The 15,982-nt window shown below is 42.2% G+C and overlaps 1 protein-coding gene across 4 annotated transcripts in view; it reads right to left on the bottom strand.

Moving 5' to 3' along the window:
- TDRD12 (tudor domain containing 12) overlaps window positions 1–15,982 on the bottom strand; it is a 77,073-nt gene that overhangs the window by 23,650 nt on the left and 37,441 nt on the right. For 3 of the 4 annotated variants that reach the window (XM_055553430.1, XM_055553432.1, XM_055553431.1), the window contains exons 9-18: window positions 15,049–15,146; window positions 14,401–14,477; window positions 11,263–11,343; window positions 9,604–9,664; window positions 9,152–9,259; window positions 6,829–7,014; window positions 4,825–4,981; window positions 4,027–4,154; window positions 936–1,127; window positions 566–694 (exon numbers count right to left, since the gene is read on the bottom strand). In XM_055553430.1, the coding sequence (XP_055409405.1) occupies window positions 566–694; window positions 936–1,127; window positions 4,027–4,154; window positions 4,825–4,981; window positions 6,829–7,014; window positions 9,152–9,259; window positions 9,604–9,664; window positions 11,263–11,343; window positions 14,401–14,477; window positions 15,049–15,146 (1,217 nt within the window). The remainder of the gene's footprint in view (window positions 1–565; window positions 695–935; window positions 1,128–4,026; window positions 4,155–4,824; window positions 4,982–6,828; window positions 7,015–9,151; window positions 9,260–9,603; window positions 9,665–11,262; window positions 11,344–14,400; window positions 14,478–15,048; window positions 15,147–15,982) is intronic. The other variant, XM_055553433.1, reaches the window with a different exon arrangement.

Genomic DNA, 15,982 nt, shown 5'->3' with positions numbered 1-15,982 from the left:
GCATACGTGTGTGTGTGTGTGTGTGTCTATACTTATGTGTATGTATGCTCACCTCTGTAGAGGTGTGTACATGAACACATGAAATGTATGGCACTATCGTCAGGAGGGGTTTTGCCACTACACACCTAGTTCATTTTTGTTGAAATGTAGATGCTCTACTGCTTCTTTTGTACGTGGCCTCGTTTCTACATTTTAGTATTTATACACAATTAGATTAAATCTTTGGCCAATTTATTTGGCTTCTCTGGATAAAATGATGGTATATCTTAGTGTCATCATCTCTACTTTCTTAACCAGAGGGGACAGAGGGGCTGCCACGTGGGCATGAACCAGCTCCTTTCCATGCTCAGCCAGGCCCCCCTTGGCTCTGACGCTCTCAACGTCAGGCCTCCTGCTGTCCTACTGTCACCAGTTTTGCTTTATGGCAGAGCCGGTTCTGATGTTGAATTTATAAAATTTTATTTTCTTGTCAAATATGTAACTATTCCAATAATTCTCTGATGACTCCAGACTCAGCCACAGTGTGAACAGGCAATAAGAACGTTTCACGTGTGGCAGGGCTCACCTTACACACTATTTCTGTCTCAGCTGCAGAACAGGTGAAGATCAAGGTCTTCTGTGCCTGGCTTGGAATGAAATCAAGAGTCTGGAGTAAAGTAGAAGTTTTTTCACATTCTAAGCAAAGATGTACTACCTGGTAAAGAAACGCAAAAACAGCGGGGTTTTTTAACATGTTCAAGGCGCCCCAGTTTTCCTTTTTATGGGAAAGTCATAATTTTAACAGAGAAGAAGGTATAAAAAGCAATAGAAATTCAAATACATAAGTCCAGATTTGTATATGAAATCAATGCCGTAACCTTTAAATATTAAGCCATGAATAAAGGTTACTGGCCTGTGCTCACCAGCCCCCACCATGCACACCCACAACTCACTACCTGTTGGACGCAGCCATAGAGGGCAGCCTCTTCCATGGCCGTGATCACAATGTAGGGGTCGTTCATGAACTCTTTGATTAAATGCTCTATATGTCTGTTCCAGTGAACTCCAACTGCAACAATCTGATGTGGGGCAGATTCCCTTTCTTCAACTTCCATGTTTTTTTTTAAGTTATCTAATATAGCAAACATCTAAAAAATTAGTATAATTAATTTCATTTTTATTTCAAAAGAGACTAAGAATTAGTTTGACAGAACATAAAAGGTAAAGAGTGTATATTTTCTATTCTCAGAATGGGGAAAGTCTTTAAACATTAAAGCAAAAGAAAAAAAAAACCAAAAAGGAAAAATGTTAAACATAGACAAAATTAAAATAAACATCATCTAGGTATGCATGGATAACACAGGTAACAAAGGATTAATTTGTTGTTGTTGTCACTAAGTCATGTCCAACTCTTTGCCATCACACAGACTGCAGCATGCCAGGATTCCTCGTCCTTCACTATCTCCCAGAGTCTACTCGAACTCATGTCCATTGAGTAGGTGATACCAACCAACCATCTCATCCTCTGTCGCCCCCTTCTCCTCTTGCCCTCAGTCTTTCCCAGAATCAGGGGTAACAAAGGTAATAAAGGATTAATTGCCTTATATAAAAACTTCTACTGTACAAACTAGGTAGAAAAAAGAATCCCACTGAAAGAAAACAATCAAAGGAAATGAAACAGCAGCTCATAGAAGATTGGGTACAAATGGCCAGTACGAATCAATGCTCAATTTAGCAAACTGTCAAGGACACAGAGATTAAGTAAATCAGACTCCATGAGTAACAATCAGCCTGGAAAAGGAAGCTGGACGAGGGCCTCCTACTGCTAGGGGTCCAGCGTGTGTGGCCCCTGGTATACTGCCTGATGGAGTGCAAATTCATCTACACTTTCAGAAGGGCCAGTGTACAAGGCAGCGCTCCAGATGTTAACTTTGCAAATAAGAACTGAGACTTCAGAGGAGTTCAGGAACCCTGCCCAGGCCCACACAGTCAGTAAGTAACAAAGCCTGGACTCGACGCTGGGGGCATCACTGCCCCCACAGGAATGCTCCAGGCTGTCACTGCTTCCAACAAATGCCTTCTAAGAATTCACAGCCTCTGGTCCATTAATCCCCTTCCTAGGAATTTATCCTAAGAAAAGTGTGTGCAAAAAAGATGTGTTTCTTCAGCCACACACACACATGATCCTAAATATCCAAATATAGGGCAATTATAAAATAAATTATATTGTGCCCATAGGATTCAATATTAAGTGGACAATAACAATCATGCTAGGGAATAATAGTGAGTAGCAGCACTCACAATGCTGTTCACTGGAATGCAAGTTACAAACTAATACACAAAATAAGGTCCTGATAACATTAAAAAGTAATGCTAAAAATTCTCCAAGCCAGGCTTCAGCAATACGTGAACCGTGAACTTCCAGATGCTCAAGCTGGTTTTAGAAAAGGCAGAGGAACCAGAGATCAAATTGCCAACATCCAGTGGATCATGGAAAAAGCAATAGAGTTCCAGAAAAACATCTATTTCTGCTTTATTGACTATGCCAAAGCCTTCGACTGTGTGGATCACAATAAACTGTGGAAAATTCTGAGAGAGAAGGGAATACCAAACCACCTGCCCTACCTCTTGAGAAACCTATATGCAGGTCAGGAAGCAATAGTTAGAACTGGACATGGAACAACAGACTGGTTCCAAGTAGGAAAAGGAGTATGTCAAGGCTGTATATTGTCACCCTGCTTATTTAACTTCTATGCAGAGTACATCATGAGAAACGCTGGGCTGGAAGAAGCATGAGCTAAAATCAAGATTGCTGGGAGAAATATCAATAACCTCAGATATGCAGATGACACCACCCTTATGGCAGAAAGTGAAGAGGAACTCAAAAGCCTCTTGATGAAAGTGAAAGAGGAGTGTGAAAAAGTTGGCTTAAAGCTCAACATTCAGAAAACTAAGATCATGGCATCCGGTCCCATCACTTCATGGCAAATAGATGGGGAAACAGTGGGAACAGTGTCAGACTTTATTTTGGGGGGCTCCAAAATCACTGCAGATGGTGACTGCAGCCATGAAATTAAAAGACGCTTACTCCTTGGAAGGAAAGTTATGACTAACTTAGATAGCATATTAAAAAGCAGAGACATTACTTTGCCAACAAAGGTCCATCTAGACAAGGCTATGGTTTTTCCAGTGGTCATGTATGGATGTGAGAGTTGGATGGTGAAGAAAGCTGAGTGCCGAAGAATTGATGTTTTTGAACTGTGGTGTTGGAGACTCTTGAGAGTCCCTAGGACTGCAAGGAGATCCAACCAGTCCATTCTAAAGGAGACCAGTCCTGGGTGTTCATTGGAAGGACTGATGCTGAAGCTGAAACTCCAATACTCAGGCCACCTCATGTGAAGAGCTGACTCACTGGAAAAGACCCTGATGCTGGGTAGGACTGGGGGCAGGAGGAGAAGGGGATGACAGAGGATGAGGTGGCTGGATGGGATCACCAACTTGATGCACATGAGCTTGAGTAAACTCCGTGAGTTGGTGATGGACAGGGAGGCCTGGCATGCTGCAATTCATGGGGTCGCAAAGAGTCAGACACGACTGAGCAACTAAACTGAACATTAATTATATGTATCAACAGACACCAGAATTACAAAAAGGAAAGAAATACTCTAAATTAGGAACAACTGATTACCTCTGAGTGTTAAGATTACACATGTGGGGGTTTTTGAAGTGTTCTCTATTTCCCAAATTTTCTAAAACAAAATTATTGATTTTATAACCAGAAAAATATTAAGTATTTTAGAAAAATCTCCCTAGGAAAGAATTTTTGCTCTTCAAAGCACTTTAACATTGGGTAGAAAATTCAGATAAACAGTCTCTCATCTTAATTACAGCAGTTAAAGGAAAAATTTTTTTAGACTAACCAGCTTCTTCCCAACTAAATTTCCTGATTTCTAAAAGAGTTTCAATTTTCTCTCTCTCTCTGTATATATACATATATGTAAATATTTCTAAGTAGTAACGACAGCTGAATGAACGTGGCACACTTACTTGCTCATTAGCCTCAGACAGTAATACTTCCACCTCATCCAAAAGTAGGTGACAGAGTCTAAGAAACAATAAGCTTTGATACTGGAGAAGTCTCAGGAGACTATGTGGTGTTGTGACAACCACATTGCCTACATTTTAAAAGAAAATAGAGTTGACACTTTAGATTTTCCACACGTGATTCTAAGATTTCCTTTGCTAAGATTTCACACACTTTCTAGAAATGCCTTTTAATAAAATAAAAACCTGTTTTTCTTACTCAGGTGGGTACACAAGAGGCCTGCCTGGGCCAGCCCCTGTATTTTCTGATTCAGTAACCTGGGTTTCCACCAGGTTTTGAGCTCCTGAAAGGCAGGGCGGGGTTTTAGTGAACACTAAATAAAGCATCTGGCTCCAATGCGGGAGACCCAGGTTTGATCCCTGGGTCGGGAAGATCCCCTGGAGAAGGCAATGGCACCCCACTCCAGTACTCTTGCCTGGAGAATCCCATGGACGGAGAAGCCTGGTAGGCTATAGTCCACGGGGTCGCAAAGAGTCAGACACGACTGAGAGACTTCACCTTCACCTTCAAATGAACAGTAGGTATTTACTACATAGTTGATAAATGAATGAAAAGACAGACTTATTTCAGTAAAACAAATGTAAGCCAAGAGTACACCCTGACTACCTACACAGATACATAATTGATAAGTGAGGCCGGCCAACACACAAGCCCCGTGACCGGGTGGCTCCCAGGTCTGCCTGAGCCGGGCTGCACCGTGTTCTCTAGGGAAAACCAAATAGCCTTGAAAGGCTGCTTACACCCCCTTGGAAGCTTCATATTTTTGGCTTCATCTTTGTGGAGTCCGATTGTTAACAACACAGGATGAAGAGGTCTGCAGGACGCGCTATAGTCTCCCAATAACTCAAAAATAAATTGGGCCTTTTTCCATCCAGGGCACACGATGACTGCCAGAGGCTGCAAAGACAAACAAATTCAATATAATTTTGGACAAAGGTTAAAAAATCACAGAAAGTGTATGTAAAAGCATGCAGGACACCTCCCTGTGTGCAGTAAGCACTACCAAGTCTTTGCCATCATCACTGTCATGTAGGTCAGAAAAGCCAAAACAATCTCATTAGAATGGAGACAGACACAGTGACTCAGCTTCTGATAAGGTCTAAACTAAAAATCACTTATGCACAAGTAAAAATCATTTCATCTGTAAAGTTCCCTTAGAGGCAGGCGAGGTCCTATCTCATTGCACAGAGGAGCAGCATAGGGCAGAGAGGTGGAAGCAGTTGCCCATGGCTGCGCAGCTAAACACACAGCAGCAACAGGATTTTAAGCCAGGCAGTCTGGCTCCAGACAGCGCAAGGATGCACTAACAGCCTCCTGAAAAGGGCTGTGGAAAAGGTTAACATCTCTTCCTTAGGACAGCAAGATTCCTGCCGCACCACCTGAATCCTGCCCTCCGCTATCCCTCAGGGATCTCTCTGGAAGGGGGACTGTCTGCCGACACCTTTCTGAACACACAGCCTCAGTTAACTGAAGACAAGAACAAGTCTCCTCTTTCTTTTATGCAGATCCAGGCGAGCACCAGCTTCCAGGGCTCACGCCTAAATGCAGGCTGACCCTGGAGACACGGACGAAACAGGACGGCCACAAGCGGTAGACCTGGACATTCCCTCCTGGCCCAGCCAGGGGCCAATCTCAACACAAAGCTGCCTCTCATCAATGGGGTCAGCTGCTACCTGAGTGATATAAATGCATCCACTTAATATTATTAAGTTAATACATCATAACACAGACAATGCAGATTTCCAAAGAAAACTCATAAAACCACAAGGCATAATTAGATAAACTATTATCTTTCCTAAGATGAAACCTGTACTGCTATTTTTCGCCTTATAATGAGTGATCGAACCACCCGTAGTGTATCTCTGGGGAGAAGAACTGAAACAGATCACACTTATCAGTTCCCTGACAGCCAGACCCCAACAAAGCAGATGGTACTCCCCCACCCACCACTGGACCCTCACATCCACCTCCTCCCCTCTCCGTCTGGCTTCTCAGCTATTTTCCGATTCTTGTGCTTGGGAAAAATAAAGTAGGATTACAAAACAGTGAACAGGGACAAGATGACAGAAAATCTAAATTCATGGGACTTCCTTCGTGGTCCAGTGGTTAAGAATCGGCCTTTCAATGCAGGGGATGTGGGTTTGATCCCTGGCTAGGGAATTAAAATTCCACATGCTGTGGAGTAACTACGCCCGCACGCTGACCTGCCCGCACACTGAAATACTGAGCCCTGGGGCTCTGAAGCCCGCACACCGCAATTAGAGAGGCCACACGCGGCAACGAGAGTCTGTGCGCCGCAACGAAAGATCCCACGTGCCACAGCTAAGCCCTCATGCAGCCAAACAAATACAAATTTTAAAAAGATAATCTCAATTCAAATCCCACGTCTTGTCACACTTGTCAGCAGGTAAGGCCTTTTCATGAGCTTAATTTTCTCATCTATAAAATAGTGAAAACAACACACAGCCTGAGCATCTCAAGGGGCTGCTGTGACGATTAGATCCCAGCCAGTGAAACAATTCTATAAACTGTACATTCATCACGAAAAGCAGGACTCGGACTCAGACAACTGCCAACAACCAGGGATTCTCGGCAAGAACCAGTGTCTGCGTTGGGAAGAGTTTCTCACAGGACAGTCTCTGTCTCAGTTTTAATGTAACCTAAACTTAACCAAAAGTCAGGCATCAAGTTTAAAATAAACTTTGAATCCATTTTGTTGGAAAACAAAACTGTCTTCAACTTACTCCGTTTCTACTTGGCAACGACTTGTAGCAGCCCCCTGTCTGCAGAATCGTGAGCATTGGTGGAAGGTACAACAAAGGGTCATTTCCACAGTGAGAAATGACCACCACGTCGCAGCCACGTGCTATGGGAGGCCAAGAGTAAGACTCAGTGTGGCTGGGGCCTGGAAACTTATTTCTTTGAAGAGCCTACAAAACATCAATGACAACCAAGACACCAATAAAGTACAGAAAGCTAATAGACCCTTCTCACTGCTTACCTTACCCCAACAAGTACTCACTGCTCAGTCTGGTATTTTCCAACACCTAACTTAGTAAGTCCCCCCAGACATTTTCCAGCAGTGAACTCCTGCTCAAAGAGACTCTCTGCTTTTCTGGGCTTCAGACTGAAAGGATCCAATAGGCAGCGTGTTGAAGGACCAGGTGTTTAATGCTTACCAGAGCAAGGATGTAGTTTCTCTTCTTCCTTCTGATAAACTGCTGGTGCATCAGCCCCACTTGCAAAGTTTTTGTTTTGTAATTCCCCCAAACAAACATGCCTTTTGTTTGCTTAATTTTGTATATAACTCTCACTGAAACCCCCCAAATGTTCCACAGAGCTCTCCAGCTGCACGGATGCGCTCCTCCACAAGGCTGAACTCGCCAGCCAGCCCGTCAGTTCTCTGAAAACCTCATCCCCCAGCCCTGAGCCCCAGCTGTACCCGGGACGGGGATCTTCCTGCAATGTCACCTCTTCTTTGTAACTTTTTCAGGTGAATTTCTTAGTTTGGTGGAGATCAAATTTTGGCAGCTTCTCGACAAAAGGTACAGAAGAAGGAAATTTCAGACTCTGCACATGTGAAAATGCCTTCATTTCATCCTCACTCTTCACTAGTGGTTCGGCTAGAGACTTCCATGTTGGAAGTCACTTTTCACCAATATTTTGGAGCCAGTGCTCCTCTGGCGGCCCATGGACAAGTCTGAAGCCATTCTGGTTTCTGACCCTCCAGGGCTGGGTTTCTTCTCCCTGGAAGCTTGCAGCATCTCTGGATCCCTTTCAATTCAGATGCTTCGTAGCAACGTGTCTATGCTCTTGCTCCTCAGTTGTGCTGGGTCTGTGGTCACCAAACTCTCTAAATTTAGAAAGTCATATCCATTAAGTCTAGGGAGTGTCCATGTGCTATGCCCAGGATTTTCTGCCCTCTTTCGTCATTCTTTCTAGAAATCCTATTCAGATACGAGACCTCAAATTGATTCTCAAATTCTCTTTTCCCCCCATTTCCATCTTTCTGTTCTACTTTCTGATGTTAACTTCTATTTTACCTCTCATATCTGTTTTTTCTTTCTATAGTATTTTTAATTCCTAAGACCCCTTTTTATCTGTTTCTCTTTTTTATAGCACCTTATTAAAGTCGAGCAGTATCTTCTCTTATCTCTGAGGATATCTACTTTCTCATGTTTTCTTTCGCTCCCGACATCGTTTGTTTCTTTCAGAGTTTGTTTGGTTTTCCTTTTTCCCCAGGTGAAGGCTTTCTTCAAAATGTCCAAGGATCCCTGGAGACTGCTCCCATCAAGGACACTAAATGCTGGGCTACACCTGTAGGCAGGCTGGAGCTCAGCACCACGTCAGAGTCCCATCACTGAAGGGAGACAGGCAGCAAGCAGGCATTTTTACTGGGAGGACTGAACAACAGCGTTGCCTGAAGGTTATTCTTGAGGGTCATTCAGTGTCTCCAAGCAGAGCCTCCATCTCCTTCCTGAGAAGCTGGGCTGTGGGTGCTCAGGAAACAAGGGGGGCAGTTCAGAGCCCTCCCCATGTTGCCCCTTTCTCAGTGGCCAGTCAGTGGCCAGCCGCCCTCTGCTGTTGTTTTTCCATCTCCCAAAAGCCTGTAAGAAATTTCCTGCCCAATAAAGACTTCACGCTCATTCTATTCATCCTTGTGGGGTTTTCTTTTCTTTTTTTTTAATATCAAGAGGGAAGCAGATAAACATGATCTAAACTGATGCTTGAAATTGACGCTCTAAGTGAAACCACAGTTCTAGAACGCAATTCTGAAGAGAATGCAGAGAATAGTCTAACTGCCCCGACTGCTTGTGCCCCTTCTGAGCTTCCTTTCAGAGGCTCATTTGAGAACTCACTGCACAAAAGCATTTAGGTTTCTCCACAAAAGGAATTATTCACTTATAAGACGTTAACCTGGACTTTAAGAATAAATGAGAAATTAATAACAAAATCTTAAAAGGGAGTTTCAAAAGCAAAGAAGTTATGGAAATGCAACCTCAGAACTGTTGATTAAAAATCTCTTTACATTACAACAGGTCAGCGTTCCTTTATGAATCCCATCACCTTTTTCAGGTCTGTTGAGAGTGGTGCTGTCTCGATGGACAAGCAGGGCTCAATTTTGTTTCGCAAAACTGCCATGGGCTGCCGGGACCCCGACTTCAGCTTCTGCAACTAAGAACACAGGTGCTAGATGGCTCTGCCCAATGGTGTTAGCACACAATACCAAGAACCTTACGGAGATGAAGAGGACGTGAGAGTTTGGTTTCAGTGTAAAACCCTAGTGTAAATCAAAACCCATCAAAATAACCAAATGAAAGGAAGATTATCTATTACCCAAACAGAAAAGGAGCCATGTTCTAAAGCAGTAATTTATTAGATAATTTCTAAAAGGACATCTTCAGGTAAAGTTCTCCATGCAAGGAATTTCTCTTTATATCTAAAATTTAGAGGAAAGGAGGAGTGGGATTTAAAGAGTAAACAGTTTTCTTTCTTTTGGCTGGGGGGGAGTTCAATACCTGCTGTAGATCAGAGATTCCATCAGCTCTCAAAGGATCAGGATTTAAAAACTGCAGTAATCTATAAAATAATCAAAAGGATCATTTGAAGGAAAAAGAAGTGCTCTTCAGTTCAGCTATTATTCTAAATTTTCCTTGACAGAGGTAAAATGAACTACAGGCCTGGCCACAACATTACCACTTGCTCTGTTCCACACTGTCCACTGTCCACTGTCCACGAGGGCTGTGGTGGGTCTGCCAGGCTCGTGTTGCCCCTCCCCCTCCCCCACTGGGCCCTGCTCTGCACACAGTGCTGATCCCAGGACCACTGGCTCTGGACAGGAAGAAAGACTGCATGATCACTAACTCGTGTTCCTTCTAAGAAACCCACTGCCTCCTTCCTTTTCTATGGTTTAATCTTCAATCACTTCAAGGTTCTCTGGAACCCACAACAGACTGATAAAATAACTGATGTCATTTCATCAGAGGGTTCTAAGTAAAGGGCATGAGGCTAAAAGGAATGAGCTACATGGATAATGCAAAGTCTTTGGGTCAAGGAAAATAACCTGTTGGAGCATCACTACTTCCAGGTATCAGGTGGAGCGATGCCTGGGTAGGAGGATGTCAATTCTGGTGCATTAACAACCATTCCAAGACCCGTGGGCTCCATGGGGCAGCGTTCAGAGCCCTTGGCCATGGATACCGTGAGGCCCTCCTGCTGGGATGTCACAGGGCCACAGAGCAGCCTCCAGGGAGTCAGGACACCAAGATGGCCATAGGGCAATGACCCTGTCCCCAGTCATCCCAGTTAGCGGCTACTGTACAATCTACCCACTTCTGAACTGTCTTAGACACTTTGTCACTCTGATGGCTTCAGAGCAGCCACAGTTACTTGGAATGTGAGAGTGTTTTTTTAGGCTGGTAGGGTAAGAAATCATAAAAATTGGTACAAAAATACACTGTGGATTAAACAAGTATAAAATGAAGAGATTACTGTTAACAACCTGCAAGTGAGTACTTTGTGAATCTGGCAGGACAAAAAAAAAAAAAAAAAAAAAAACAACTTCCCAAGTTTCACACTATAAATACCTACTTTCTCCAGCAGGTGGTAGATCCATTTAACATCAGAAAACTAGGAAGAAAGCAAGTGCCAACCCATATAAAATCAACAGCCCTCAAAAGATCAACTATATTTAATTTGTTTCATAAAATTGTTCACTTGACAGGAGATTCAGGAAGGGGAGGCAGAGAATGACTACTTACAGTAGAACAAAACTTTTAAACAGAAAAATCTGCCCTAGCAAATGGAAAAGAAAAAACTAACCCCAAAGCCTGTAGAAGACACTGTGTATGTGCTGTGTTGTGCTCAGTCGCTTCAGCCGTGTCCAACTCTTTGTGACCCTAAGGACCGTACCCCACCAGGCTCCTCTGTCCATGGGATTTTCCAGGCAAGAATACTGGAGTGGGTTGCCATGCCCTCCTCCAGGGGATGTTCCCAAACCAGGGATTGGACCTGTGTTTCTTGTGTCTCCTGCACTGCAGGTGGATTCTTTACCAACTGAATCACTGGGAATGCAGGTTTGAAATTAATAATAAAATCATATATCAATTCTTCCTGCTTATAATTTTTCTACAATTATTTCAATTAAAAATTTAGGCCAAGAAAAAAAAAATCCATACTTCACACAGCCATTCTTCTCATTGTATTCTTTCTTCTCAGCTGATCTAAGTGGCTTCTCACTTGACTTTTGACATGAAGCACTAAAAATCAAAAACATTTGCTAAAATTTCTGAATCCATTTACTCCAAATCTGAAAATACCTTTATTTTCTGGGAGAAAATTTGAGAAGTACCACTACAGAATAAGTGGATCAACTTAAGTAAATTCTTTGAGAACTGAAACTGAGTCCTTTGAGTATGAAGACCATTTTGACAGTCCTTGGGCTGCCAAGAGGGAGCAAGCCCCCTACAGCTTCTCTCCCTTATGGATTACGATGAGAAACTTGGGATGAAGTATGAAACTACAGGAGAGGAAGTCCCAACGTGAAAAACCACCAGAATCATGGAGGGTGTCTTGGCTTTCACATTTCTCTATTTCTTGGTGTTAACACAAGGGTGGCCTGAGTTGCAGAATGGTGCAGAGGATGCAGAAGTCAAAAAACCTGAGAAAATCATCTGTCAGTATCTCAGTATCTGCAGGGTACTGATTCCAGGAGCCCCAGGGATACCGAAATCCAAGGATGCTCAAGTCCCTTATATAAGACAGTGTCGTACAGCGGACCCTCCGCAATCAAGGAATCTGCATCAGTGCAGGTGCAGGAGCTTCAGATGAGGACGGCTGAAATATTTCAAGCCAGAGAACAGAGAAGAGGGGCCTGAGACCAGTGGGTGTGAGGAATCCCGGCCCTCTCCCCTCTTGTCCTCTCCTGGCCCTCTCTCCTCTTGTTCTAACCCCAAGGCCAGCTCTGATCATAGAGCTGCATGTAGTGGTACTAACCACACATGTGGTCACTTAAAACCCCAAGAGAAAACTTCTCTCTCTCTCTCTCTAATGAACCAGGAAATGGGGACCCAGTGGTCTAGAGACTGGATGAGGGAAATTTTCCATCTTTTTTTCTTCTTTTATTTCCATTGCTATTTTATTCCACAAGCAGCCCCAGTCACACAAAGTGCATGGTAGCTTCTCCACACACACAAAAAAACATCTATCTGGTCAGAGGAACAGGGAGCGAGAACATCTAGAAAATGGTGAATGTGAGGAAAAGTCCTGCGGAAAAAAGAGATAGAGAGCTGGGGGTGGGGGGAATCCCATACCCACCCCAAGTCCCACTCCGATCCCAAACTGAGCGTGTCCAGAACAGACCCAAAGCAGCGGGCCGCAGAGCTGAAAACAGTGCCAGCATCACCACCACGGCAAGCGAGACAGAGTTTGAGGTTTGAACCTTAAGGGAGTGACGACCTCCTGCTAAAACAGCAAAATCAACATTCTCCAGAAGATCCTAAACCTAAGTCTTATGCCATAATATTCAAAGTATCTAGAGTACAATCCAAAATTACTCAACATACAAAGAATAAGGAAAATCAGATCAGCTGTAGAGGGAAAAAATAACCAACAGGTGCCAACCCCAATACAGCTCAGAAGCGTGAATTATAAAACACCCTAGAGGAGCTATTATAACCATGCTCCATAAGAGAAGGAAAGGTGAGCACTCTTAAATGACACAATCAGAATTTTATTTTCTTCTCAGCAAAAATATAAACTATAAAAAAATCAAATGAAAATTTTAGAACAAAAAATATAATACATCAGATAAAAAATTCAATGGATGGACTTAATAGCAAAATGGAGATAACAGAAGAGTCAATTAAACACAGACCAGTAGAATGATTAATATAGAAGAACAGCAAGAAAAAATTGAAAAAATGAACAGAGCCTCAGAGACATTTGTCTTATAAGAGTCTCAAAAAAGAAGAAACTGACAGGTGCAGAAAAAATATTTGTAGAATAACACAGCTGAATGCTTATCAAATCTGATGAAAAGACTGCCGCTGCTGCTGCTTAGCTGCTGCACAGTTGTATCTGACTGTGCAACCCTAAGGACTGCAGCCTGCCAGGCTCCTCTATCCACAGGATTCTCTAGGTAAAAGTACCAAAGTGGGTTGCCATATCCTCCTCCAGGGGATTTTCCCATCCCAGGGATCGAACCCGGGTCTCCTGCATTGCAAGTGGATTCTTTACCATTGAGCTACCAGGGAAGCCCCAATGAAGACAGAAACCTACAAATGAAGAGCCCTAATGAATCTCAAGCATAAGAACATGAGAGAAACTTCATCAAGACATACAATAATTAAATTGTTCAAACCAGCAATGAAGAGAAAACCCTAAAAACAGAGGAAAAAGACATGCTGCAAACAGAGAACAAAGGAAAAATATGATGGTAGATTTTGCATTGCAAACAATATGAGCGGGCAGATGGTGAAGCAACATCGCTAAAATACAGGGGAAACGGAATTTAAAGCTGGAATCCTATCCTAGCAAAGCTTTTTCAGACATATAAAAGCTGAAAGAATTCATCACCAGCAGACCCAAGAAATAGTAAAGGAAGAAATATAATACAAGAAATAGTAAAGGAAGTCCCTCAAGTAACAGGAAAATGGTACCGGACCGAAACCTGGATCTACACAAAAAGTAAAAAGCATGGATGATAGCCACATAGGTAAATATACGATAATTTCTCTTATTATTTATTTAAATCCCTCAAAGAAAAACTGTTTAAATAGGAACAATAACAGATTCCAGCATGTGTAACAAAGGTATAAATACAACGTATGGCAACAGTAGCATACAGTCCAGGAGGGAGAAATGGAAGCTTCCTATTTAAGGTCTTTTCCTCTACACGGAGTGCATAATACCACATTTTCCCATTAATTTCACTGGCATGGATCTTGCTGAGGACAGGGTTACAAAGACTTGGAAGCTCATCTTCAAGGATACAAGAAACCATTCTTCACCTTCCACCAACCTGAACTGCCATGGGGCCCACATATACCCTCTCTTCACATCAAGACATCTGCCTTACAGACACCGTTCTGTCTGACAAGGTAACAAGGAGACTCCAGAATCACTACCACTTTTTGGAAAACTGTGCTGCTAGCCAGCTGTCAAACATATTGATTTTAAATATATGCTTAATCAAAATTTCCAGGGTCACTCTTTTTGAAAATGAATATTCTCCCATCATCAATCTTACAGAACACTGTATAAAAGAGTATTATACTTAAGTCTCTAGTCAATTACACTAGATTTTCAGATCATACCTTGCAGCTGGTGTGTCTGGATTGGCATATATGGTTATGCCTCTCTTTGTTGGCCAGCACACTGAAGATTCAACACACTGTAAAAAAAAATTTTTTTTTCAGGATGAAAATTTATGCTAGCAACATACGTGTTCTTGAGGCATCAAAATTCCTTGGGAGTTGTTCCCATAGACAACCATCTCAGATAAGGTCCAGGCAACACAGATATGAAGATACCAAGAACTGGAGAGGCCACCACTATAAACACTCGACTGAAGGGTCCAAATAGCAGGCAGCCAGCCTTTCAGGCAGTCAGTATTTAAAATGTCCTGGAATTACTTCCACTTGTCTTGTCAAGGGAACTGGAGGGACAGGTAAGACTTGACCTTAACTATCAGAGTGTCCCATAATTCCAGATATTTATACCCTTGTTAAAGTGAGAATATGCACCCAACTTTGTCAAGTGGTCAGCAGGCCAAGAACAAGGACTTGAAAAGGGAGGAACAAGGGTTATCCTGTTCATCTGAAACAGAGTAAACGTGTAAACTTACGTTTTTTTCCTGAATAAAACTATCATAGCCACAGTTTTGGTTCCTGGTAGATTTTAAAGAATATTCTAAAATGAACACTACATAAACTTTATATTTAATGAACATTTAAAAACAGCACCTTATTTACATCTTTCAAGGAGATGTACTGTTGTTTCTTTTCAGACTCTTTTTTAGGTGAACCTTTCAATGAATCCATATTACATTTTACAGTCTTATCTGGAATAAAAATAATAACAAAAATTATCTTAGGAAGTGTTATAAATGAATAGAAAACAGGACCAAAAGGATCTTACTAAAAAAGTGTTATCATAATAAAACCTTAATACATAAAATTGTTACAGCATAAGATTTTGTATCAAACTTTACTTGAGGGGATTAAATTTAAAAATCTTGTATCAATCCTTATTAGGAAAAAGAAAAAAATGTTGAAAAAAATTCCTTACTGGCTTACTAACAATTTAACCATTATTTATTTTCCCAAATTGGCAGACTCTATTTTGCAAAGGAGGCTAGAACACACATGATTCTCAACACACATGCTGTTCTCACAGTGTGACTTCCACACTTCTCCCAAGGATGGGTGGGCTCATACTCCTTTCCCATAAGCCTGGGTGGGCTTAGAAACACAGATGTGATGTTTCGTGACTTCCAAAGCTCGAACACAAAAAAGTCATACGCTTATGATCTCCTCTCTTAAAATGCTCACTTCTGTAACCCAGCCGTCGTGTTACGAGGAAGCCCAAGCAACTGCATGGAAAGGCCACTACATATGTTTCAGATGATAGCCCAGAAGAGACAAAGTAGACTTCAGATCAAAGAAGGAGTCATTTAATAATGACATATATCAATTCATCAAGAGGACATAAAACTTCTAAACTCCCGTGTACCTAAGTGACAGCTTCAAAATACATGAAGCAAAAACTAACAGAATGGAAATGAGTCATAAATAAAACAATTGTATAGCTGGAGATGCCAATGCCTCTCCAGTAGTTGACAGACCTGTAGACAAAAAAAAAAAAATCATAAACACAGAGAAGACCTGAACAAGACCA

This window comes from Bubalus kerabau, chromosome 17 (genome assembly GCF_029407905.1).
Source record: "Bubalus kerabau isolate K-KA32 ecotype Philippines breed swamp buffalo chromosome 17, PCC_UOA_SB_1v2, whole genome shotgun sequence".
NCBI classification, from domain to species: Eukaryota; Metazoa; Chordata; class Mammalia; order Artiodactyla; family Bovidae; genus Bubalus; species Bubalus kerabau.
This window is presented reverse-complemented; position numbering and strand designations above follow the sequence as displayed.